At 38.5% G+C, this 26,918-nt stretch overlaps 2 protein-coding genes and 2 long non-coding RNA genes across 9 annotated transcripts in view; 2 read left to right on the top strand and 2 right to left on the bottom strand.

Annotated features, from left to right (window-relative positions):
• Window positions 1-26,918, bottom strand: part of LOC117985457 (probable multidrug resistance-associated protein lethal(2)03659) — a 77,387-nt gene that overhangs the window by 23,430 nt on the left and 27,039 nt on the right. Inside the window, exons 2-18 of one of the 6 annotated variants that reach the window (XM_069500985.1) lie at window positions 24,927-25,065; window positions 23,001-23,168; window positions 19,506-19,568; window positions 18,556-18,632; window positions 11,665-11,767; window positions 10,862-10,966; window positions 10,668-10,770; window positions 10,142-10,373; window positions 9,256-9,412; window positions 8,429-8,791; window positions 7,025-7,172; window positions 6,056-6,217; window positions 4,894-5,023; window positions 4,163-4,272; window positions 3,248-3,373; window positions 1,704-1,841; window positions 780-833 (exon numbers count right to left, since the gene is read on the bottom strand). In XM_069500985.1, coding sequence (XP_069357086.1) covers window positions 780-833; window positions 1,704-1,841; window positions 3,248-3,373; window positions 4,163-4,272; window positions 4,894-5,023; window positions 6,056-6,217; window positions 7,025-7,172; window positions 8,429-8,791; window positions 9,256-9,412; window positions 10,142-10,373; window positions 10,668-10,770; window positions 10,862-10,966; window positions 11,665-11,767; window positions 18,556-18,632; window positions 19,506-19,568; window positions 23,001-23,080 — 2,151 coding nt within the window. In that variant the 5' untranslated portion in view covers window positions 23,081-23,168; window positions 24,927-25,065. Of the gene's footprint in view, window positions 1-779; window positions 834-1,703; window positions 1,842-3,247; window positions 3,374-4,162; window positions 4,273-4,893; window positions 5,024-6,055; window positions 6,218-7,024; window positions 7,173-8,428; window positions 8,792-9,255; window positions 9,413-10,141; window positions 10,374-10,667; window positions 10,771-10,861; window positions 10,967-11,664; window positions 11,768-18,555; window positions 18,653-19,505; window positions 19,569-23,000; window positions 23,169-24,926; window positions 25,066-26,918 lie in introns of those variants that run through there. The other 5 variants (XM_069500984.1, XM_034972184.2, XM_069500986.1 and 2 more) reach the window with 5 other exon arrangements.
• Window positions 1-26,918, top strand: part of LOC138402804 (uncharacterized) — a 131,556-nt gene that overhangs the window by 2,359 nt on the left and 102,279 nt on the right. The gene's annotated exons all lie outside the window — the stretch shown is intronic.
• On the top strand, window positions 13,890-17,340 carry LOC117985460 (uncharacterized). The gene is made up of 2 exons (XR_011237141.1): window positions 13,890-14,029; window positions 15,085-17,340. It is a non-coding gene; the product is annotated as an uncharacterized lncRNA (long non-coding RNA).
• On the bottom strand, window positions 14,023-17,907 carry LOC117985461 (uncharacterized). Its single transcript, XM_034972191.2, has 2 exons — window positions 17,358-17,907; window positions 14,023-14,992 (listed from the first exon to the last, which is right to left on the bottom strand). Exons 1-2 carry the CDS (start codon window positions 17,488-17,490, stop codon window positions 14,178-14,180), a joined length of 948 nt encoding a protein of 315 aa, XP_034828082.1. The 5' UTR covers window positions 17,491-17,907; the 3' UTR covers window positions 14,023-14,177.

The raw sequence follows: 26,918 nt of genomic DNA on the forward strand, positions 1-26,918 counted from the left end.
ATTATTAATATTGGCTAAAAAAGCAGGCCGTAGGTCTGGCTCACCAGTTTGGCGAGAAAATAATAATGTAAATATTTGGTGTACCTACGCTTGTTATAAATAAAAAAAAAAAAAAAAAAAAAGGTAAAGATTTCAGGGCATGAAAAAGTACTCCTACAATTCAGAGGCGGATTAAATATCGAGAGCGCCCTAGGCAAGCACCTCATAGGCGCCCCTCTAAAAGCCATATAATTTTTTTTACTAATTTCGAAAAAACGAGTAATCGTCTCATTGCTGATAGCTAATAGTTAGTGATTATACTATGTATGTGAACGAGTGAAGAACATCACGTCATGAATAGAATAGAATAGAATATGTTTTATTCAAGTAAATTTTTACAAGTGCTTATGAATCGTCAGATAGTTTTAATTTACCACTAGTTCGGAATGCCGTTCCTACCGAGAAGAACCAGCCAGAAACTCGGCGGTTGCTCTTTTTAAATTGCTATTTACAATGTTATTATATCATACTATACAAGGCATTGCAGCCCCGTGCATTGCTGGAGCGAGTCAAATGACACTTTGTTATATTAAAGAAGAGGCAGTTTGGGTCACTCCAAGGTAGTAGGCATAATTAGCTAGGCCATGTAATGGAACTCGACATGATCGCGCGCGCCCCTTCGTAACCTCGCGCCCCTAGGCTCGTGCCTAGTTTGCCTTAGGAATAGGAATGAAACGTCTCAATCATCGCCATCACCACAGAACTATCGTATAACATCTATATTGTAGTTAATCACTAACACTTCGCCTGGCGTCCGCTTTGAAACTATCCGTAATGACGTTCACGTTACACACCTTTAACGAACGAAAGTTACTAACGAATTAATCTAAACATATAAAAGGAAAAGGTGACTGAATGACTGACTGACTGACTGACTGATCTATCAACGCACAGCTCAAACTACTGGACGGATCGGGCTGTAATTTGGCATGTAGATAGCTATTATGATGTAGGCATCCGCTAAGAAAAGATTTTTGAAAATTCAATTCGTACAGTGGTGAAATTGGGGTTTGAAATTTGTGTAGCCCACGCGGACGAAGTCGCGGGCATTAGCTAGTCTAAACATATAAAAGGAAAAGGCGACTGACTGACTGATCTATCAACGCACAGCTCAAACGACTGGACAGATCGGGCTGTAATTTGGCATGCAGATAGCTATTATGACGCAGGCATCCGCTATGAAAGAATTTTTGAAAATTCAACCCCTAAGGGGGTGAAATAGGGGTTTAAAATTTGTGTAGTTCACGCAGACGAAGTCGCGAGCATAATTATCGTCGTTTATCGTTTTTTCGAACTATAATATTATGCCATTTATCTTCGCAACATGTTTGACTATGTTGGTTACTCTGGTTCTCCTACCGATCTCCCAATTTCTAATTTGAGCAAGCATAGGTTAAATTATCAAACGTACTGTTATAAATAATTTATATTTCATATCTATTTAAGTAATCTGTAAAAAATTGTAATCCTATTTGGCCTTATTTTCAGTCTGTTATTATGTAAAATTATATTGTATATATCGCTGTTGATTGCAAAAAACAATAAAATAAATAAATAAATAAATAGGTCTCTCCATTTATAAATGTACATATATGGGTATACTAATTAGTAACTACCATCCTATGTTCCATTTCATTAACTAATAAAAAGTGAACAATACATACGACGCTCTCCTGTTTCTCGTAGACGAGCTTCTCCTTCTGCTTCTGCTTCTCTTCTTCCTCCTTCTCGCCCATTTCTATAAACTTCTCGAATTCTGCCACTCCATTCTTCAGTTCGTGGTATGGTCCTTGTGCGACTATCTAAAAAGTTTACAAAAGTTAAACAAATACTACGGGTAGTCACAGACAAAGCGACATTTGTATGGATATTTTACACACTCACACGCACGCACACACACATTAAATAAATCTATAAATGTAGAAGGAAAAGCTGACTGACTGACTGACTGCCTGATCTATCATCAGACAGCTCAAACCTTTGGACGGATTGGCTGAAATTTGGCATACAGCTACCATGACGAAGGCATCCGCTAAGGATTTTTGAAAATTCAACCCGTCAATGAGTAAAACAGGGGTTTTAAATTTGTGTAATCCACGTGGACGAAGTAGCGGGCATAAACTAGTACTAAATCAAATAGGAGCAACAGCTATTTAAAGGGAAGAGAGAAAAAGACAAACACACCTTACCTACCCATATTGGAGACGTGGACCGCATACTTGATGTGGCACTTGGTGTGACAAGAACAGTCGATCTACTCTCGCAGATCATACCAGCTAATTAGAGGAAGAGAGAAAGAGACAAAACACACCTTACACACCCGTATTGGAGACGTGGACCGCATACTTGATGTGTGGCACTTGATGTGACAAGAACAGTCGATCCACTCTCGCAGATCATACCAGCTAATTAGAGGAAGAGAGAAAGAGACAAAACACACCTTACACACCCGTATTGGAGACGTGGACCGCATACTTGATGTGTGGCACTTGATGTGACAAGAACAGTCGATCCACTCTCGCAGATCATACCAGCTAATTAGAGGAAGAGAGAAAGAGACAAAACACACCTTACACACCCGTATTGGAGACGTGGACCGCATACTTGATGTGTGGCACTTGATGTGACAAGAACAGTCGATCCACTCTCGCAGATCATACCAGCTAATTAGAGGAAGAGAGAAAGAGACAAAACACACCTTACACACCCGTATTGGAGACGTGGACCGCATACTTGATGTGGCACTTGGTGTGACAAGAACAGTCGATCCACTCTCGCAGATCATACCAGCTAATTAGAGGAAGAGAGAAAGAGACAAAACACACCTTACACACCCGTATTGGAGACGTGGACCGCATACTTGATGTGGCACTTGGTGTGACAAGAACAGTCGATCCACTCTCGCAGATCATACCAGCTAATTAGAGGAAGAGAGAAAGAGACAAAACACACCTTACACACCCGTATTGGAGACGTGGACCGCATACTTGATGTGGCACTTGGTGTGACAAGAACAGTCGATCCACTCTCGCAGATCATACCAGCTAATTAGAGGAAGAGAGAAAGAGACAAAACACACCTTACACACCCGTATTGGAGACGTGGACCGCATACTTGATGTGTGGCACTTGATGTGACAAGAACAGTCGATCCACTCTCGCAGATCATACCAGCTAATTAGAGGAAGAAAGAAAGAGACAAAACACACCTTGCCCGACCGCATAACGCACACGTTGGAAGCGTGTACTGCGTACTGCACGTGGTGAGTGACAAGGACAGTCGCCTTATCGCGCAGGAAACCTCGGATGCACTCTTCGTAGATTGCTTGTGCCACCTGGATGAAAAAGAACATGTTTCTTAAAACAATTTTTAACAGATTAATATGAAACTTTCTAGAACTATTCCAATGTTACATGAAAAATAAACAAGCAATTTAATTATCGGTAGATTCAAGGTGACTAGGTACGATGCCACATGGCGCAGTTAGTATGATACTTAAATATACGCACTCAAAGTCATTTAGAATGGTCAATTGCGGAAAAGCATCAATCATTGTTACAATCTCGATGTTGTATTCTTGCTGCAACAATGCGTTTCAGTCAATAGTGAGAGTGTCAGCCATCAGAGATGATTACGATCGTCACATCAAAATTACTTTGAACAACTATTGTTCTGTATATAGTTTACAATTTACATTATATTGTTATCTATTGTGCAATGCATCTGATTGTGTTTATCAGAAAACTTTGTAACTAACTTAATCACTAGTGTCGAAAAGATTGCACTTGATTTCATTGCCTATTATAATCTTAGTGACAGACAGAACTCAAAGAGCATACATAACTAAATGGCGTGAAATCACAGGGTCCATCAGGGTGTTCCACAAGGCTTAATTTTGGGTCCCTTTCTATTTTTGGTTTATAGTCCTTTGTGGAATTGTTATGACAGAAGTTTTATACAAAACTTGTCATGTGTACTAGTAAAAATTTTGATTTTGTTGGGTCTCTACTATATGACAAAGAGTTGACATGTTTTTAACAACTTGTTTGTTTGTGTAAACCATGGGGTTAGACGTTGTCTAACCTGTTGTACATTTTGTTTCCAACTCATTTAAGGTTCTTACCTTAGCATCGACGGCCGCTAGAGGATCGTCCAGTAGATAAACATCGGCGTGCTGGTACACGCAGCGGGCCAAAGATATTCTGGCGCGTTGGCCACCCGATAACGACGTCCCTATACAAACATTGCGATATAATAATAGTGAGAAATCTAATCTAATCCAACTTAGTCTGTACTATCCCACGATTTAGGCACTAACTACTTGGCACATTAAAACATCGTGATAAAGGATGGCTGCCTCAAAACAGCAGTTCTGTTTGGCGGCCATTCTTCTCGGCAGGAAAGGCATTCCGAACCAGTGGTAGATGCATCCGACTATTCGTAAGCACTTGTAAAAGTTTATACGAATAAAAAAGATTTTCATTTTCATTTTAAATACGGACGAAAATAACGCGAACGTTACGTCCAAAAAAGATCTGAGTTTACCCTCACATCACGCCTAAAGGCTTACTTAAAAAATCGGCCAAGTGCGAGTTGGACTCGCACTCGAAGGGCTCCGTACAAGAAATATTATTTTTAATTTTCATGCGGCCATTTTGAAATTTTTATTATTTGTTGTCATGGCAATAGCCATACAGATTTTGTGAAAAATTCAACTCTCTATCAATTACGGTCCACGAGATACAGCCCGCTAACAGACAGACGGACGGACGGACGGATATCAGAGGCTTAGTAACCCCGTTGGCACCCATCGGGTACGGAGCCCTAAAAATGAAATGAAATTCGCTAGTATACCTCTCTCTCCAACAATGGATTTATCTCCGTGGGGCAGGATGTCCAGATCGCTCTTGAGCTGACAGCATTTGATTACTTGTTTGTATCTCCGGAGGTTCAACTCTTGTCCGAACAGGATGTTCTGTCGGACCTGAGGGCATCAAGAACAATGTTTAACTAATATAATTTTTTTTTTTCAGTACTGTTGCTCATAATATGCACTCTTTCAATTCTAGTAGGATTAAAATAATGAGGTAGAAACTAGAATGTTGGAACTGGCTGTAAACTAAATTGTTTATATTTAAATATGTTCTTATTCTTATTTTTTCTAAGAGTCTTTGTTTTACATTCGATGACATATTTGCTTACTTCAAATATATATCTCAAACAGGACGTCCAATTTTTTCTTTTTACTGATATTTTTCCTATAAAATCAAAATATCCCAACATAGAAAATAAAATGTTCCGAAAAGAAAATAAAATCACAAACTTCCTTTAATAAACATTCGAAATTCAAATCGAAAATGTTTACAAAAACATTTGAAATTCGATTACAAAATATAGTTTTGTTTGTGATTGGTTGGTGAGTCATAATAGTTAACGCCCACTGAGATTTTTGCCGCTACCAATTGTATAGGAGTAGCTTATGCTCGCGACTTCGTCCGCGTGGACTACACAAATTTCAAACCCCTATTTCACCCCCTTAGGGGTTGAATTTTTAAAACTCCTTTTTTAGAGGATAGCCAAAATAGTCATAATAGCCAAATTTCAGCCCGATCCGTCCAGTAGTTTGAGCTGTGCGTTGATAGATCAGTCACTCAGTCACCTTTTATATATTTATATATGTAACAGAGAGAGCTTTTTTTTAATAGAGATAGCGAGAAAACGAGCCGGCGGGTCACCTGATGTTAAGTGATTACCGCCGCCCATGAACATTTGCAGTACCAGAGGAACCGCCGATGCGTTGCCAGCCTTTTGGGAATTTGTTGGTCCGCCCCTTGAATAACCCCATGTTGTAATCTAGTGGGAACACCGCCGATGGGAGTTGGTTCCACAGTTTGCATGTGCGTGGAAAGAAGGATCCGGCTCAGCTTCTTCTAGGAGCTTCTAGCTAGGAGAGAGCTCTATACTAACTTCTTTCAGACGGATAAGGTTTAGTTAGGTTTATTAATCCGATAATTACCGAGGCTTCAAAAAGCCAGGGGTCCTGCGCTGCGTAGGCTAGCACCCCACGCACTGCCAGATGCCCAGCAGTGGGAATGATCTCGCGTAGCATCGCCATTAGTAACGTGGTCTTCCCGGACCCCACTGTGCCCACTATGGTGGTTAAGGATTCTGGTTTTATCTGTAAACAAAAAAATGTTTTCAGGTCTCATGGTCGTAAAGTTCTTCTTTATGCTGGCTACTAGCTGAAGGTTTTTAAAAATCCCGTGGGAACTCTTTGATTTTCCGGGATAACAAGTAGCATATGTCACTCTCCAGGTCTTTATCTATACCCATGCAAAAAATCACGTCAATCCGTTGCACAGTTGCGACGTGATTGAAGGACAAATCAACAAACAAACAAACACACTTTCACATTTATTTTATTTATTTATTTTTATTATTCATGTACCAAAAATTGTAGTTACAAAGTAATAATAAATTAAGTTACATCGGAAATGCTTATCTCTAAACAGATATTACACACAGATATTAAACAGAGATTTATAATAGGGGTAGAGATCATTTATCCATATTATAAATGCGAAAGTGTGTTTGTTTGTTGTAGTTGTGTAGATTTTATGATATCCAACTTGAAACCAACAAACCAATAAACCATATAGGTCAGGAGACCTATACAACCTCGTTAATTGTTTGAATTTCATTTTAGACAAGCACTTCATGATCATCATCATGATCAACCCTCGCCAGCTCACTACAGAGCACGGGTCTCCTGTCAGAGTGAAAAGGGTTTTGGCCATAGTCTACCACGCTGGCCATGTGCGTATTGGAAGACTTCACACACCTTTGAGAACATTATGGAGAACTCTCAGGCATGCAGGTTTCCTCACGATGTTTTCCTTCACCGTTAAAGCAAGTGTTGGGACGTGTGTCAGCAATCTCACAATGAAGGTGATATGAAGTTTGGAAATAAGGTAAAACGACTTACGTTTAAATTGATATCACTCAACGCCACGACTTGCTCCTTGGAATCTTCGTCAGTGCTGGGCCAGTGCGCCGTGTAGTCCTTGAAACTAACCAACACATTCGGCTTCAACTGCTCCAGGTTCGATTCCGACTTGATGTATGCTTGTTGGCTGAAACAGATACCAATGTATAGTACAGACCCTCAATAGCTCAACCGGTATAGGAGTGGACTGAAAACCGAAAGGTCGACGGTTCAAACCCCGCCCGTTGCACTATTGTCGTACCTACTCCTAGCACAGCTTAGTTGGAGAGGAAAGGGGACATTAGTCATTTAACATGGCTAATATTATTTTTAAAGAAAAAAATGTATAGTACAGTGCTACAAGGTTATCTTGGCGCGTGGCGAAAATCGGAACTAACGTTGCCGTCAAGTGTCCCCTTTGTTCTTGTTTGAAGTCTTTGTTCTCCTACAGCGCCCCCCTGTCAATGTCATTCAAGTACCAAGAGAGCCTTGTCGCACTGTAATAGCAATCATTATGGCCCCTCTGAACATAGCCGCGATTCAATGCGCAATAAACCTCTTGTAGTAAAAGAGACTGTTGTATCCTTTGCACACTTACCACATAAAACTTATGGCTAAAGGAAAAATGTCGAAGCAAAACTCACCCATTGCCAATCTTCTCGAACACCCCGTTCACCCCACCGGGGTTCTTAACCTCATCTATTGTAACCAAGTCCACTCCATCCTGGTTCTTAACCTCTGGCAGTAAAAGGAATTCTTGCATCCTTTGCACACTTACCTACGCTTTCCACATAAAACTTATGGCTAAAGGAAAAATGTCGAAGCAAAACTCACCCATTGCCAATCTTCTCGAACAACCCGTTCACCCCACCGGGGTTCTTAACCTCATCTATTGTAACCAAGTCCACTCCATCCTGGTTCTTAACCTCTGGCAGTAAAAGGAATTCTTGCATCCTTTGCACACTTACCTACGCTTTCCACATAAAACTTATGGCTAAAGGAAAAATGTCGAAGCAAAACTCACCCATTGCCAATCTTCTCGAACAACCCGTTCACCCCACCGGGGTTCTTAACCTCATCTATTGTAACCAAGTCCACTCCATCCTGGTTCTTAACCTCTGGCAGTAAAAGGAATTCTTGCATCCTTTGCACACTTACCTACGCTTTCCACATAAAACTTATGGCTAAAGGAAAAATGTCGAAGCAAAACTCACCCATTGCCAATCTTCTCGAACACCCCGTTCACCCCACCGGGGTTCTTAACCTCATCTATTGTAACCAAGTCCACTCCATCCTGGTTCTTAACCTCTGGCAGTAAAAGGAATTCTTGCATCCTTTGCACACTTACCTACGCTTTCCACATAAAACTTATGGCTAAAGGAAAAATGTCGAAGCAAAACTCACCCATTGCCAATCTTCTCGAACACCCCGTTCACCCCACCGGGGTTCTTAACCTCATCTATTGTAACCAAGTCCACCCCATCCTGGTTCTTAACCTCTGGCAGTAAAAGGAATTCTTGCATCCTCTGCACGCTCACATACGCTTCTAACGTGAAGGTTATAGCCAACGGCAGGAAATCGACTAGCGAGTATTTCAAAATGTCGTAATATGAGAAGATGACGAAGACTTTGGCGGCGGTCAGTTTGTTTTGGAACGAGATGAAGGAGATGATGCTGAGGAATATGGCCACTTTGGTGTTCAGCTTCACACAGGATATCATCACGGCTCGCAGCCACGACATTTTCTTGATGACGTTCATTTCTTTTCTGTGAATAAAAAGAACAGTCAATTGGACTCGCACAAGTGTTCCGTACCCCCGAAAGTTTTTAAAAGTTATAACGGGTTTAATTTGCATGATAGCCATTTAGAAATTTGTATTAAATGTTGTCATAGCGGCAATAGAAATACACACTTTCTACCTATGACGGTTCATGAGATACAGCCGCTGACAGACAGACAGATAAACGGACGGAAAAATAATATATTAATATTCAAAAATCGATCAAGTGCGAGTCGGACTCATACAGAATATTCCGTAATATCTTACAAGAAAAAATACATTATAATTTTTTTTTTAATTTTCATGGCGGCCATTTTTATTGTTTTTATTATTTGTTGTTATAGCAGCTATAGAAACACACACTTTCAATTCTCTACCTATGGCTGATGAGATATCTACAGCCCGCTGAGAAACAGACGGATCGACAGACAAAAATGAGTTTTCCTGTACCTTCTGGCGTGTCCAATGATACCCGCGAACGCGTTCTCCCAAGCGTTCATCTTGATAGCCTCTATACTCTGTATCACCTCGTTCATGAGCCGGATCCGGTTGTCGGTCCGCACGGCGGTCTGCCTTCGGAATCTACTTGATACTTTACCTAGGTAACCTGAAATATATAATATAAACTTTAAATAACACACCAAGCGCATACTTTAAATTTTATAGATGCAATACCTATTTTGATAGTTTTTGAGATTATCCATACTAATATTACAAATGCGAAAGTGTGTCTGTCTGCTAGCTTTTCACGGTCCAACAGTTCAACCGATTTTGATGAAATTTGGTACAGAGTTAACTTACATCCCGGGGAAGGACATAGGCTACTTTGTATCCCGGGAAATTAAAGAGTTCCCACGGGATTTTGAAAAAAAAACTAAGAACACGCGGACGAAGTCGCGGGCATTATCTACTTCTACAAATAATTCACATCAAAAATCCTTATAGGTAAAAATAGATAAGTATAGTACGCCACAGGTCGAAATAGCAATCTGGGAAGGAACGCTCCGCTCATCCGCATAGTACCCACGCTAACCTGGTGCAGGCGAGCGCGAATGAGATACTCAATTTTTTTCACGATTAACTATAGCTGGAAGAAATCTCTGTTTAGAGATAAGCATTTCCAATGTAACTTAATTTATTGTTACTTTGTAACTACAATTTTGGTACATGAAAATAAAAATAAATAAATATAGTGTCAGTCTCATAATAAAAGTTGTTTATAACAATGAACACAATTAGTGCCCCCAGAAAGGTTAGGACGCCCTCTTCGAATAACCTTGTATACGCCCACCTTGCGCCACCTTTTGAATAGGGTAAATGTGCCAATGCATCTCACCTTGTAAAGGAATGAACATTAGCAGAAAAGACACGCCGATGAGAGTGGAGACCCCTATCTGCCGGTACATAAGATACACTATGAGCACGCTCTCTATGGGCACGCGTACTAAGTCCACCATGAACAAACTCGCCATGTCGAATCTTTGCGCGTCTGTGGTCAACAGATTGATCACGTGGCCCGCTAGACCTTCAGAGGCCTTGCCTCCCGCGTTTAAATCTAACCGGAGGAGCTGGAATGGATAAAATAACTAGTTAATAATCTTATTAATATTACGAATGTAAAACAAAATGATAAAAAATCTTTATGCACAAATGTACAAAACAATATCAATAATGTAAACTTAATAGACAGAAACTGTAATACCTAGAGCGATAAGTTACTTAGCAACGTTGTTTTTAGTCAAAACGGACCATGCAATTTTCGTCAAACAACTAGGCGTGTTGTTAAATAACTTATAGACTGATTACAGATATAATGAGTATTATTAATTTACTACTAGATGTAATAATTGATGATGATGTACCTTCCTGTATATGAGAGAGCAGCAAGCAACTCGTATTTTCATACTCATATCTAACAAATATAACAACATAGGATGCATCATGCTGGCATTGATTGCCATAAACCTGAAATAGAAATAAACTCCAATGTATTTTTTTTTACTAATTACCTAATTTGTAAGATTATTTTTATATGGTCGGTAATTGTAACACTTACCCTACAACGCCTGCCGCGTACAGATACGCTTGATAAGTCTCTATGCCGGAATGGGTCGGAGAAAAATAATTTATTAAACCTTCAAGGCACAATGGTATAGTTAATCTGGAAAAAAGAGTTTTGTATCAAAATACCCCATCTAGCATGTTTCTATATTATATTCCTGCGTAATTCTGCTATACACATAGTCGGTTCGGAATAGCCAGGCAGTAGGATCGGATATTATGCCATCATCATCATCATCATCATCATTACACCTGTAACTGAGCATGTTCTCTCAGAATGAGAAGGGTTTACGCCATAGTCAATCACGCTGGCCAAGTGCGGCAGCAGACCTCGCACACCTTTGAGAATGTCATAGAGAACTTTCAGGCATGCAGGTTTTCATCACGATGTTTTCCTTCACCATTAAACCAAGTGATATTTAATTGCTTAAAATATACATAGCACCGAAAACTTAAGAGGTGCGGTCCCGAAATTGATTATGTAAATATTATTAATATACTTAAGTAATTGATAGTAATAAATGTAGGCGAATGTTCGACAGAAAGGTCGCTCGGCCGGCCTGCTAATACATTATTCGGCTTTAAACGACACAGCCAACCGAGCGAAAAATCAACTGTATCCGAGCTCAAATAAGCCCAGATGATTTTGCCGATTGGGCGAACCGGATAGAAGTCATATTAGTATTATGAAGAAGTTACATCGGGTCGGGTTTATTGTTCAACGTTAGCCGAATCGAATGTGCCGATTCTACTATGTGTATAGCATTCCTACCTCTTGATTGCAAGAAATTGACTTACCTAAAAGCACTGTCGAAAATTGAAAATATTAAATTAAAAGTTAGAAACGCTGGCCCATGAATGTTTATAATAGTTCTTAATAGCGACGGCTTTTTGCCTTTTTCTGAAAAAAAAAAAGAAAAAGAGAAATTAGAGAGTATTTAACTCAATAAAAATCACCTAAACTTACTAGGCTGTATGGTCTACGACCTTTGCCTTTCCTGAGGGGGATGAATTGAACAACTACTAAAAAACAGATTTATTTCAAATATTATTTATTTTAAATGATTTACGCCTACGCAATAAAAAATATCATGGCTTTGATCTTGTTACGTACAATTTTTTTTTCCAAAAAATCGACTTCAATTGCCGCAAAAAATATTGAAGTCGGGATGTTATTCAAAATTAAACACGAATAATTTGACATTCAGCTGACTCCAAAATTAACTTTTTACTTTGTACTGCCATTTGAAGTCGGATATCGTAAAGAAGTTTATTGACCGAGCGAAGCGAGGTCTTTGAATGAAATTGCACTTGTCCATCTGTCCGTCTGTCAGAGTCATATAGCTTCTGAATTATTGAACGTAATTACTTCAAATTTAAACATAATAACATGTAAACTGATGGCCTTCAGCCGAATATTGCATTAAAAAAAATACAAAAAGCTTTATTTCAGGGGGCTCTAATACGAAATGGGAGGGGGGTGGGGGGGCTTTAAAGTGGAGATTAAATTTGACGCTATATGTCTAAAACAACAACATATTAGAAACTAAAACTTGTATATATAGTTTCAGTTTATCATACCAGACCATCAATAAGAGTAATTTATTACCTATTTTGAATAAATCATTTGACTTTGACTTTATATCCCGTACTTGAACAACAAATACTAAAGTTAGATAAATGTTTTCAAGAAACTAAATTATTTCATTTATAATGGGTATCAGTTCTTTTTAAATACCTTCCCAATAATGTTAATAGATGGCGCTGTTAACATTATAAAACTATCGGGAATTATGGAATACCGCAAGGTTTGGAGCGAACCACTAGATTATTTCTCTAGAAAATCACCAATTAATTATTCAAATAAAGCTAACAAAGACTTTAGTACCTAGCGAGTAGCGACCTTTCAAAACTTGTTTCGGAGCAAGGTGTAATTGCTAGGTATAGCTGACTGGTAAACTTTCGCTTAACTTTCGCATGAAAAATAAGGAAATAGGTAGGCACAATTTAAAAAACTACTTATTTCTTAGCACCTAATCAGTAATGATAAATAAAATACAAGTCACAGAGGTAAGTACTTAAATAAGCCAATTAAATTATATCAATCAATACAATATGTATCTACCGAGAATAGGAAGTAAAAACCTTATCTAGGTATTAGGAAGTCAAACATTCAAGAATGAATAATGAAACGACTACGTAAATCACTAGCCATGTTATAATAAGAAAATGTGTTTGTTTGTTGGTTTGCTGATTTGTACTTCGATCACGCCGCAACTGAGTTTTTGCATGAATTTAGGTAAAGATCTGAAGAGTGACACCGACTACTTTTTATCCCGAAAAATCAAAGACCTAATATGGGATCTTTAAAAACCTAAATCCACGCGGACTAAATAGCGGCCATCAGCTAGTATTTTGATAAGTAATTAACTAATTAGTTGTGTAACAGGCATTCAACATTTTTATTTAGGATTGATTTTTATTGCAATAATAAATATTACAAGGATTTGTTTTATCGTATTGAATAGATATCTGTTACCACTAATGTAGTGAATCAGAGCAGATAACGAATAGTAGTAGACAATCGGGGAGGCAACGCCCCGCACACCCACACAGGCCCCGCGCTAAAGGTCATAGCACATTTAAACGACTCTGCTCCAACACCGCTCCCACCCAACACCGCCCTAAACTAAGACGACTGCTCGCAGTCCACGCGGCGACAGCTAGCTGGCCCCTAGCAGTCGACGCGGCGACAGCTAGCAGACAGCCAGCTGTCCACCCGCCGACCGCTCTCGCCTTTCGCGATAGACGCAGTTCACGATCGGTTTCCATTGAAGCAACTTGTATTTTTTACTATGTCCCGATTCACAACGCGCGAACTAGCAATTATTGCTATTGCACTTGAGGATGAAGAGAGAAGCGCAAGAAATAACAGACGAAGATATTGGGTGCATAAAATGCTGAAAGCAAGACATGCAGAAGGAGAATTTTGGCAGATCCAGAGACACATATTAGATGACGAAGAAAAATTCTACATTTACTTTCATATGAATCGGTATTTATTTGATTACATATTATCATTTATTGAAAAAGACATAACAAAGAAGAATACGAAATTTAGACAAGCAATAACACCAATAGAAAAAATTGCCGTCACGTTGAGGTAAGTGAAAGAGAAACTTTTTTGTAAATTTTGTACATATTTATTTGAAAAAAATATATAGTAACAATCAGTCTCTAATTTCCATTACTTATAGCTTACAATGTTAACTTTAAATTAGTAAAGAAACATATTCTACCACATGTTAATCTTAGGAATCATTTTTCTGTATAGCATTAGGCAATTCACTGTTCAATATCGGTTCTTCTAAAACTGGAGGATTATTGCCTGAAAGCTCTGCATTGCGGGTATTAAATTCGGAGGGGCCTGCATTATGGAGGTCATAATCCGAAGATCCTACATGGTGGGTGTTATAGCCCGAAGGTCCTGTATTGTGGGTGTTATAACCCGAAGTCGAAGGACTTTCAATATTGTGTCGTGAAGAACCAGCATAGAAATTAGTTTGTTCCTGAATTTCTTGTAATTCAAATTCAGACACCATGTTGAATATTCTAGACTTCAGAACAGATTGGCTGTAACGATTTAATTTTTTTACTGTTGTTGCAATGCTCGAAAAAAACTTGTCAATCTCGTCATCCTTATTTGTCTCTTTTTCTTTGAGTAAATATTGTAAAAGTTGAGCTGATGCCGAGGTACATTCTTGGGTCCCTTTGAATCGCTTTCTTTTAGGGATGTTTGGAAACAAAGAAGAGTTTGCTGAGGTATTTGTTGAAGCAGATTCTGGTTGGTTGGCGACATTAAGTTCTGAGTCATTTGATGACATGAGAGAATCGTGATTTGACAATAATTCGTTAACATCAAAATTTTCGTCCACTTCACTATCATCTTCCGTTAACGATGAAATAGTTTTTCTTTGTTTCATATGCGGCAACAAAAAAGACATCTCTTCTTCAAATTGCCATTTTTTGGATGAGATAGCAGCCTGACCACTTTTTGTGCGTGTCTTAACAACTGCCCTTCTATAGCTTTCTCTTAAGTTTGTCCATGTTTTCTTGCACTCTGATTCTGAAAAAGAAAAAAATCGAAGTGAAGAGGTGTCTGTGTGCTAAGGTGTGTTTATTTTTGCTAAGAAATATTAATAGAGGAAGTTTTTTCAGATACATGATCACGGGAAGTTCAGCAAGGACGTTGAGTTCAAGCTTTAGATTAGGCGAATCAACAATCCGATCAATTATACAAGAAGTATGTAATGCAATCATAAACAAATTAATGGGAATTTTCATTCCAACGCCAATTGAAGAGCGGTGGAAAAGTATAGCTCAAGGATTTCAAGACAGATGGAATTTTCCAAATTGCATCGGCGCTATAGATGGGAAGCATGTCAACATCATAGCACCTGCTAATAGTGGTTCGCTGTATTTTAACTATAAAAAGCACTTTTCTGTTGTCCTAATGGCTGTGGTTGATGATAAATATAGATTTATAATAGTTGATATAGGCGCTTTTGGTAGAAATAGTGACGGTGGAATATTTGCATCTTCGAAATTAGCGAGACGTCTTGAAAGTAATTCATTACATATTCCAAACGATAAACCACTACCTGGAAGTAACAGAAATATACCACATGTTTTCATAGGAGATGAGGCGTTTCCTCTGATGAAAAATTTAATGAGGCCATACCCTCGTTGTCGTGGCTTATCTGAGGCACAAACTATATTCAATGAACGTTTATCACGAGCACGCAAAGTTGTGGAGGATGCATTTGGAATATTGTACCAGAAATTTAGCATTTATAACAAAAATATTAATGTGAACCCGATACACGTTGACACATTGATACTAGCGACATGTATTTTACATAATATTATGCGAAACTATGAAATAGAGTATCTAGATCAACATGAGATGCAGCAACCAATACATCACAACGAGAATGGTTTCCTGCAACCAATACTAGAAAACGAAATGAACAGTGCCGAAAATGCTTTTAATATTCGAGACTTGTTTTCATCTTACTTTCAATCTCCTGAAGGTCAAGTTTCATGGCTGCATCAAAATATTCAATAACGAGGAAAAAACTTAGAGCAACTTTTACCCTTCATTTTAAAAATATATTTTGTTTTATGAAAAATAAATATCTTATAGACTAGGTACCACAAAAATTATTATTTCAACATGTACTTTAGCTCTGGCTACCAAATTACAAGAGCAATTAATTTTTTCCAAAACTTTTAAAGCGTTACCAAAAATTAAGTGTCACTTTAAAAGCGCACTGTGAAAAAAAATGTACTACGGAAAAATGACCCTGTATAAGAAAAACTTGCTGATTTAATGCCAATTTAAATGAGGTACTCTTTGTTTCGTAATTCTGGTATTATAATCGTTTTTTCATATCAAGGTGCAAAAGATTAGTTTAATTCAAAATAATTTTGAAGATTATCATGCTGCTAGTTAAACTGCTAGTTTTTTGTACGTTGGAATGCTAGAAACATCACTGTGCTTGTCACACTTATAATTTGTGAAAAGAACAGAAACTCTTCACTAGCACCACGTGCCAGAACTACCCAGAACGCCCGTCTTGCAAAGTAGTTCATCTTTTCTAGGAAACAAAAGGATAAAGAAACTATGCCTCTCTTTTACACTAATCATCTTTCCTTATTTCAACAATGCAAATAGGAAGGATGATTAGTGTGAAAGAGAGGCATGGTTTTTACCATACCACCCATACGTGTGGAGGGGCCACACGTATGGGTTTGATGAAAAAAAATTTGAGTTTCAGTTCTATGTATGGGGACCCCCAAAATTTATTGTTTTTTTTTCTATTTTTGTGTGAAAATCTTAATGCGGTTCACAGAATACATCTACTTACCATACAACAGTATCGTTCTTATAGTTTCGGAAAAAAGTGGCTGGACATACGGACGGACAGACAGACAGACAGACATGACGAATCTATAAGGGTTCCGTTTTTTGCCATTTGGCTACGGAACCCTAAAAAATTATTAAAAAATACAATTTTCCTCCTATACGTTTTTAATATAGTATAGACTAGCTGATGCCCGCGACTTCGTCCGCGTGGATTTAGGTTTTTCGAAATCCCGTGGGAACTCTTTGGTTTTCCGGGATAAAAAGTAGCCTATGTGCTAATCCAGGATATTATCTATCTCCATTCCGAATTTCAGCCAAATCCGTCCAGTAGTTTTTGCGTGAAGGAGTAACAAACACACACACACACGCACGCACGCACGCACGCACGCACGCACGCACGCACGCACGCACGCACGCACGCACGCACGCACGCACGCACGCACGCACGCACGCACGCACGCACGCACGCACACACACACACACACACACACACACACACACACACACATACAAACTTTCGCCTTTATAATATTAGTGTGATTGTACGTAGATAGATACATACCTGTTGCAGACAACGTTCTAGCAATAGATTTCCATGTTTGATCCCTTTTGGCAGAATCTGCGTATTTTGCGTCACTGGCATCGTACAGACAGGGATATCTTCGAACTTCTTCTATAAGTTTTTCTTTGTTCATAATGAATGCGTTCAATATCTGCGAAAACACTTGGAAAGAGATCGAACGTGCGGTTTACTCGGTGTAGATACTGACCGACTGAGCGGCGCGGGCGACGCGACGGCGGGCGCGGCGAACGCTAGCAAAGCGCGCGGGCCCCGCGCCCCGCGGCGACCGCTAGCGGTAAGCGCGCGGGCACCGCGCCGACCGCTAGCAGTAAGCGCGCGGGCACCGCGCCGACCGCTCGCCTACAACGTGCGGCCTGCGAGGCGTCAACTACCGAGCAGTCTGACGGCGGTAAGCTCGCTGACAGCGAGCTGTCTGCTAATTTATGATGCCAATGTAAAATATATCTAAAGAGCAATATTTAAAGCCCATATTTGAATTTTATTCTTTTTGCCGGGTGGGAGCAGAGTCGTTTAAGTGTGCTATGACCTTAAACCTTTGCGGGTAGGGTTGCCAGGTCGCCAAACCTAATAGCCGGACAGACCAGCCAGTTTGGCCGGACATTTGAGTAGAAAGGCCGGACACAAAATCCTCAATAATGTAGGGTACATTATTGTGTCTTAGTATTATAGGTACGACAGAAAAATTGTATGTAAAATCAAGCTTTTTTATTATTATTGTCATAAATCTTGTTGTCAGGCGGCACTGCCGCCTGCGGGAGCGACCAACAGTCGACTCGCCTGCGCTGGGCCACGCTCGTTTGCGAAATGTAAAAAGCCTAACAAAAGCCGGACAAACCGGACACCGTTTATTTTGGCCGGACACGCAATCAAAAAGCCTACCAATGTCCGGCTTTATCCGGACGCCTGGCAACCCTATTTGCGGGCGAGCGCGGGTGACGTGCGGGTGTGCGGGACGTCCCCCCACCTCATACCCCGATTGCTAACTCGACATGTCGCGTACACATTATCTGCTCTCTAACTGATTTACTATATTAGCGGTAACAGATATTCTTCTGTTGTTAATCCACAGAATCTTTAGCAAAGAGCAACCGCCGAGTTTCTTGCTGGTAAGTACTTCTCGGTAGTGTAGTTTAATTTTATTAAAGTCAAAAGTTAAATAAACCTAGGTTGGTAATACCTTGCTTTCCTAGTTCTTTTTTCCATTGTACACCCATAACATCGCCCCGCGGCGCTGCTCGGTGGCCTTCCGTACACCTGCAATTGAATTAGAAGACCTATTTTAAATAACTAGTATGTCTTATTATTGACAGAGAGATGCGAGGCCTCCTAGTCTCATGTTCAAGCAATCGCCAGCTTACGTCAGAGCACGGCCGCGGCGGGGGTGATTACGTAAAACGTTACAGTAGCGACAGCAACGCGACAGCAGTAGCAATCCGACAGTTCATTTACTGTCTCTCTTCTTCTTCTTATTTTGCTTTGTGGCTATTGCTGTCTCTCTCTAGCGTTTGACAGCAATGATCGCGAGATTTACGCCTGTCGCAAGCCTATCGCGAGATACGTAATCCCGCGGGTCTCCTCTCAGAATGAGAAAGGTTCTAGCTACCACGCTGGCCAAGTGCGGATTGGCAGACTTCATAATTCACACACCTTCGAGTAAAATATGGAGAACTCTCAGGCTTGGAGGTTTACTCACGATGTTTCACTTTACCGTTACTTACAAGTGACATTAATTGTTTAGAACCCAAATAAAACCAAAAAATTTGAGGTACTTGTCCAGGATCGAACCCCGACCTCCCAATGAGGAGGCGGACGTCTTAACCACTAGGCTATCAAGGCTTTCTTCTCCTTCGATAATCTACTTTGATGAATTTGCATTTATGCTTCTATCAAAGCCTTATAACTTCTGAATTAGGGATAGTATTAATAACTGCCATACTCTTTCTAGGATAGCCCGCTTCCATCTTAGACGGCATCGTCAATTACCACCAGGTGAGATTGCAGTCAAAACGAGCCGAAAATACTTTAAGTATCTGCTAATATTGAAAGTAACTACCTATTGTATGTGCAGGCAATGACCTTAAAATAAGATATACTACAAAAAAAAATCAATTATGTATTAAATATTACCTGTACATATCTGATATGTTTAGCTGTCCTTTCCGCCCTTTCACAAAAATTGGTCGAGTGTACCTGAAATAAAAATAATTTTACGAGATATAACTAAATCCCGCAAATTGCTATCAAAATGACGTCGATTTTGACGTCATTTGACGTATTTTTAAGTAAAAATATACCATCAGCTCGAAGTAGGGTTCATGATTTCTCGAGCTTATCAATTTCTCGGGTCTCGAGAATTCTCGAGGCTAATTTCTCGGGTCTTCTCGGGTTGTCGAGAAATTTACATTTACGTACGGATTTGCATATTCTTCGGTTCCAATAATGCGATTAATCAACAAATTCAGTGGTTTCCTCTCAAATAAAAGTACCAAAATAATTATAAGACTTTTATTGACAGTCTTCAACATAATTAGCTTCTTTTTCTTAAAGAAAACTAAAAAAATAAGCTAGTCTGACATTTGTGACTTATACATATATACAATTACAGCACAATCACAGCATTAAAAAGAAAAAAAATAAACTTAAAACTTCTAGCTTCTTTCTTTTAAACAAAACAAACAATAAACAAAAATTTCAACATGAAAACGTTAACCTTATCTAACTTATAATTAAATTACAATCACAGCACCATTTTTGGCATGTTAATTAGAAAAAAAAATCAAATGAAATTTTTGCATTTAAAACAAACGGCAAACGCAAATCGTTTTATTTTATAATTTCATAGACTCAAATATGATTTCTCGAGTTCTCGAGTTTTCTCGAGCTTGATTTCCCGGGAACAAAGCCCAACGATTTCCCGGGAATTCTCGGCTCGAGAATTCCCGGGAATGAACCCTAGCTCGAAGCTTCAGTCTAGTGCTGACATGACTTTTACTAGAAATAAAAATAAACTTGTAATTCCCACTTCCAGGCTAAGTAAAGTTAGCAATTCATTTATTGGAAAATCTATAAGTTTTTATAATAAGCTTCCAGAAGACAATATATTGGAGATGTCTCTCAACAAGTTCAAAGTTTTCATAAAACGTAAACTAATTGAAAAATCTTATTACAATGTAAAGGATTATTTAAGTGATAAGCAAGCTTGGGAATGAGTTGCTTAACGGATTGTGATAGTTCTAATAAGTTTCAATAATTTTGTAAAGTGGTGATAATAAAAAGAATACCCGGCTGAGTTTGTTGTGGGCTCTTCTCAGACCTGGGCGCGTTTGGAACCCTCGTAGCTTTAGTTTTAAGTTTGCGTAATTATCACCACTATGTCTTAGAAATCCAACATCTGACCATCAAAAAGCGTTATTAATTACCTATTTTGAATAAATCATTTGACTTTGACTTTGACTAAAATAGCGGCCACGCGCATTAGCAATTTGCGGGACTAATAGCAATCGGGGTATGAGGCGGGGGGACGTCCCGCACGTCACTCGCCCTATCCCGCACCGGGTTAGCACAGGAGCGGTGCGGCCGTGCGGGACGTCTCCACCACGATTGCCATCTTGATGTGTAGATTAGCTAGATATGATTGCTAGAGATAGAGCTAGGTATGTAGTAGAATATGAAGGTCGCATATACTTTATCTTCATCATGATCAACCCATCGCCGGCTCACTACAGAGCACGGGTCTCCTCTCAGAGTGTGAAGGGTTTGGCCATAGTCGGCCAATGCTGGCCATGTGCGGATTGGTAGACTTCACACACCATTGAGAACATTATGGAGAACTCTCAGGCATGCAGGTTTTCTCACGATGTTTTCCTTCACCGTTAAAGCATGTGATATTTTATTACTTAAAACGCACATAACTCCGGAAAGTTAGAGGTGCGTGCCCGGGATCAAACCCCCGACCTCCGATTAGATGTCCTGACCACTAGGCTATCAAGTCCTAACAAAGATACTTGAGTATTAAACTCCAGATAGGCAATGGGTAATTAAAAAATTAAATAAGTACAGACTATTTGATAATGAAAGTAAATCAAAATACCTTATATAGGTACCGCTACCTTCACCGTTAAAGCAAGTGATGCTTAGTTATAATTTATTGTAAACATCCTATGTACTTATATTCAGCAAATAAATTCTATTCTATTCTATTGTAGACTTGTCGCGTACTATACCTACATGATAGTATGTCCTTCACAGTCTACATATTTTAAATACCTAACATTTGTTACGAAGGATTGTACCTGAGTAGATATATATTAAAAATACAAAATAATTAAACTGTGTAGTTTTCCATGTGTTATCTGGCATGGTTGCATATAGCATGACTTTTTAGGGTTCCGTACCTCAAAAGGAAAAACGGAACTTCTTTGTTGTCTGTCTGTCAAGAAACCTACAGGGTACTTCCCGTTGACCTACAATTATGAAATTTCGCAGGAAGGTAGTTCTTATAGCAGACATGAGGGGAAAAATCTAAAAACCGTGAATTTGGGGTTACATCACAAGAAAAAAATTAAAATGTGTTCATGAACAAATATTGCAATTTACAACTTTTAAAGTAAGATTACTAATACCAAGTGGGGTATCACATGAAAGGGCTTTACTTGTACATTCTAAAACAGATTTTTATTTATTTTTAGGCATATTTTTTTTTATCGTGCAAAATGTCGATAGTATACGATTGTAGTACGGAGCCCTCAGTGCGCGAGTCTGACACGCACTTGGCCGGTTTTTTCTTATTGCTTCAATACTTGAAACAAGATTGCAAAAAAAATTGGCGTATTTCCATACAAATTGCTTGTTCCGATGTAAATAATGTTATTTCTGACAGTGAGCATAATTTAGATTGAAAACTAAACTTTGGAACACTTTGTAGACCAAATACTCCATCGATGAAATGATGATTCCCAACAAGGGCAAAAACCAAAAAAGGAAACAATAATATGTTCAAAACAATCAAAGGGATATAGGTAGTTATGGTTCGCCCAGATTAAGACGTACCTATATAGTGTTCCACGAATATGTGGAATGTGCAAGATCAGCGTCTAGACGCGGTGACGACCTGCGCGTCTAGACGCTGATTATTAGGTACATTACATCATTATTATTATTCAACTCCTAAGGGGGTGAAATAGGGTTTTGAAAGGAGATCGCCCGTGAACAGGCCCTCTTTTGTGGCGTCGTGTCAAAACTTAAATAATTTTTTTTAAAATGTGTTATTTTTTACGATTATGTTTTATAACGACTTTTTTTCAATCTATTATTGAAAATATCCACAATTACAGTTAGAATCGTAAACATGCATTTATTTTGAAGAAGTATTAATTAAATATAACCTCAATATCAGCAATATAAAAAATAAGATTTCTTTATAACCAGGGTGAATAAATAGAAATCGTTTGCAGAATATAAAAAGTTAATTATTTGTCTACAAAATAAAATTAAAACCATGGTGACATAACAATTATATTAGGGGGGGCCAAAAGCTCCTAAGAAAATGGGCAATCTCTTTTTGTAGTCCACGCGGACGAAGTCGCGAGCATAAGCTAGTAATTTATATAAAAACTTACTTACCAAAAGCATAGTTTCGAGAGATAGTTGGCTCTCTCCCGGGGATTCTGTTTCCTCTCTATATCGAAGTATCCTGGATCCATTTTGCACTTTTTCACTAAATATATTCACTTCACTATTCACCTCACTGATTCACTTTTTCAAAATTCTTGCCACCCTTACAAACATTACCTGAAAAAGAAGAAAAGTTTTGGTAACTTTTTGGTCATTTCAGGACTGATTAAATTGCTGAATACATCATCAACGCCATCTTAACCAATCGCTGGCCCACTATGGAGCACGGTTTTCCTCTCGGTATAATAATATTGTAAATTAATCTCTTGATAAGAGCAACCGTTTATTATGCATATGTACCTACACATGCTTTAATTTAATTTATTTTAAATCGCTAATACTTTTTTAAATTATATTTAATTTGATAACCTTTGATAATCAATTTTATTAGATACTAGCTGCTCCGGCGAACTTCGTACCGCCTAACAGTCGATTCAATTTTTTTAATTTTTCTCTCCGTAAGAACTATAAAAAAATAATTAGCGAAATCGGTTCAGCTGTTTTCGAGTTTTGCGACAAGCAACACATTCAGCGATTCATTTGTATGAGCAGTTTAAAAAAGAAAGAGTTTTTGTTAAAGTCGTATAAAACGTAAAAATGAAAAACTAAAAAATACGCACAGGGACGTCTCTACGCGCGCACAACTTACTCGCAACTGAATAGTGAATAATCAGAATGACACAGTTTTACGATATTATATGTGATAATGATAAAATGTAATCGTTGAACACCTAACCTTTATCCTAAAAACACATCGAATTATACATAGGTAGGTATGTACCTATAGGTAGAGACTTGAAATTTTCACAAAATGTGTATGTCTATTGCCGCTTTAACAACAAATAATAAAAATTTCAAAATGGCCGCTAGGTAAATTAAAAAAATGAAAGTACTTAATCTTGTATGGAACCCTCCGTGCGCGAGTCCACTAATTTACTAGTTTACTAATTACCACAAAAAACATGTCCAAAAACGTTCTACCTACAGAAAGAGAAAAAAAATAAAAACCACTGACGGATGAAAATTATTAAAATATCATTAAAAAATTCATATCTCTTAAACTATTAAAAATCGCTGAACATAGGTACTTAGGGGTGATTTGGATACCCCTTAATATAAGGCATTTAAATTTTTCTTTTAGACGTCACATTCCCGGCCACCTGTATAGTATAAGTACTGTACACACAGTAATCTGATATAATAATATTGCCCAATGTTTCAAAATTATTCGTAAATCGTTGAAATCTTAGTAAAAGATAAGGAAAAGATACAGGAAAATTGCTAAGTAGGTGCCTATTTATTTTATTTCTGAGCTGTGCGTTGATAGATCAGTCAGTCAGCTTTTCCTTTTATTTATTTAGATTATCGTCATGTTTTTACACGTGCAAATTGCAACAAAATGGCATTAGTCACAATGTAGAGAACTAATGACCTCGCGTCGACACAAAGTAACGAGACAAAGTTACAGTTTAAAATATGCTAATTATTATGATTATGTTTATTTTCAGACGTGATGGAAATTGGTAACGTTCGCTTTGTTTATGCTGATCATATTAAATTTATGTCACACTAGCTGATGCCCGCGACTTCGTACGCGTGAAATTAGTGGGAACTCTTCGATTTTCCGGGATAAAAAGTAGCCACTCTCCAGGTCTTAAACTATACCCATGCAAAAATCACATCGATCCATTGATCTGTTGCGACGTGATTGAATGACAAACCAACAAACAAACACACTTTCGCATTTATAATAAGGCTACTGATAGCTATCTTTTGTAAGTTTTTACTATCACTAACAATTTAGGTATAACTTGTAGTTAATTTTTTAACCATCCCATTCATCATATTAGCTTTCTAGCAATAAAAACTATTTACTTTATGAAACCTCTTTCTAAAGCAATCCACATTGCTGGGGTCGTGACCCCTTCCATTCACAACAATGGTGATTTTCTTAGGTAATGTAAATGCCAAGTGCAGTGGGCTGCCTCGTGCCAGATCTTTCCACGTGCGACGACTAATGGTCGAAATTAATAAATAATAATTAATTAATCAATCTATCCGTAATCTCTAGTCTACAATCTACATAGTATAAAACAAAGTCGCTTCTCGCCGACTGCCCTTCTGTACGCAACGGATTGAAATGCGGCTTTCAGCAATACATAGTCATAGAGTAATTCAAGAGAAGGTTTATATTTGTGTTAATTTGTTGAAATATGATATCGGAAGAAATCAAGCCAACTGCTTTCATCGAAAATGCTGTCTTACTCTTTTGAATTAATAATACACCTAACATTCAAAAAAAAAAAAAGTTAGTGTTTGTGGTTATTGAAGTCGGTTTTTTTTTTTAAATATTTATTTCACAATTTTTAATAGCTCCATTGTCGAGCAATTTACTCTTATCCATTGAGGGGCTCTGTTCTCCATCTCCGAAGGTATTCATCATCATCATCATCATCATCATCGTCAACCAATAGACGTCCACTGCTGGACATTCCACACGCCACTGTCTTGCGCCGCCTGGATCCAGCGGCTCCCTGCGACTCGTCTGATGTCGTCCGTCCACCTAGTGGGGGGTCTTCCAACGCTACGTCTTCCGGTGCGAGGTCGCCATTCTAGCACCTTCAGATATTTACCAAATTGAAATTGTACCACCTCTGAAGTATGTCCTACAAAACAAAAATTAATCATCAAAATCGGTTTATAAGTAACGGAGTAATCGCGTAACAAAAAAAAACATAGAGTCGAATTGAGAACCTCCTCCTTTTTTGAAGTCGGTTAATAATAACCACACATTGACATCAGTACTTATCTACATTGCACCCGTGCGAAGCCGGGGCGGGTCGCTAGTGAATAATATTCAAAAAATCTGCTAACTCCATAAAAATAGCCATCGTCAGAAATATATTCCTTGACGTCACGTTACAACCTTCACGCTGAGTGAATCTTCACAAATTCAGGCATATAAAATCAACTTGATTCGACGATGTTTTTAACACCAGAATTATCGCTATTATTCGGCATGTATTTTTTTATTTTTTTTTGGAGTTATTCATTTACTGCATGATTTTAAGTAAGTATATAAGAAATATGTTATAAAGTCCCGCAAATTGCTATTGGGCTGGAACCATATCTCATTAACATCGAAATGACGTCAAAAATACACCATCAGGCATCAGCTCGAAGCTTCAGTCTAGTGCTGACGTCACTAAAATGGCGGCCACGGGCTTTAGCGATTTGCGGGACTTATACATAAATTATTAAGTAGGTTGGTTTTAACTTCCATCACAATTTTTTATAGCTTGGACACGAGCTTAGATTAAAGAATACACGAGTTACTTACAGTACGCGTCAGAAAGTAATGTACATCGGCCTAGAATGACATTTTGGCTTTGTAGAGCGTTGTCTCTGTCACTCATACCATATGACGTTTTGTCGGTCTCAACGACAGAGACAAAGCTCTACAAATCTGCTATCTCCTTCTAAAGGTCGATGTACATTACTTTCTGCCGCGTACTGTTAGTATTTGTCAAGCAATTTGGCTTGCTATCTCACCACTATCTCGATTAGATAGCTTATAGTTTAGATGTAGACTTACATAAAGGTTTTCGTGAAGGGCAAAGTCAGTATGATTTGTAGGGTTCCGTACCTCAAAAGGAAACAAGGAACCCTTACAGGATCATTTCGTTGTCTGTATTATATCGTGTTTGTCACGAAAACCTATAGGGTACTTCCCGTTGACCTAGAATCATGAAATTTGGGAAGTAGGTGGGTCTTATAGCTCAAGTAAAGGAAAAAAATCCGAAAACCGTGAATTTGTGGTTACAACACAAAAACAATTTAAATATTGTGTTCACTAACAAATAATAA

This window comes from Maniola hyperantus, chromosome 9 (assembly GCF_902806685.2).
Source record: "Maniola hyperantus chromosome 9, iAphHyp1.2, whole genome shotgun sequence".
In the NCBI taxonomy this organism is placed as follows: domain Eukaryota; kingdom Metazoa; phylum Arthropoda; class Insecta; order Lepidoptera; family Nymphalidae; genus Maniola; species Maniola hyperantus.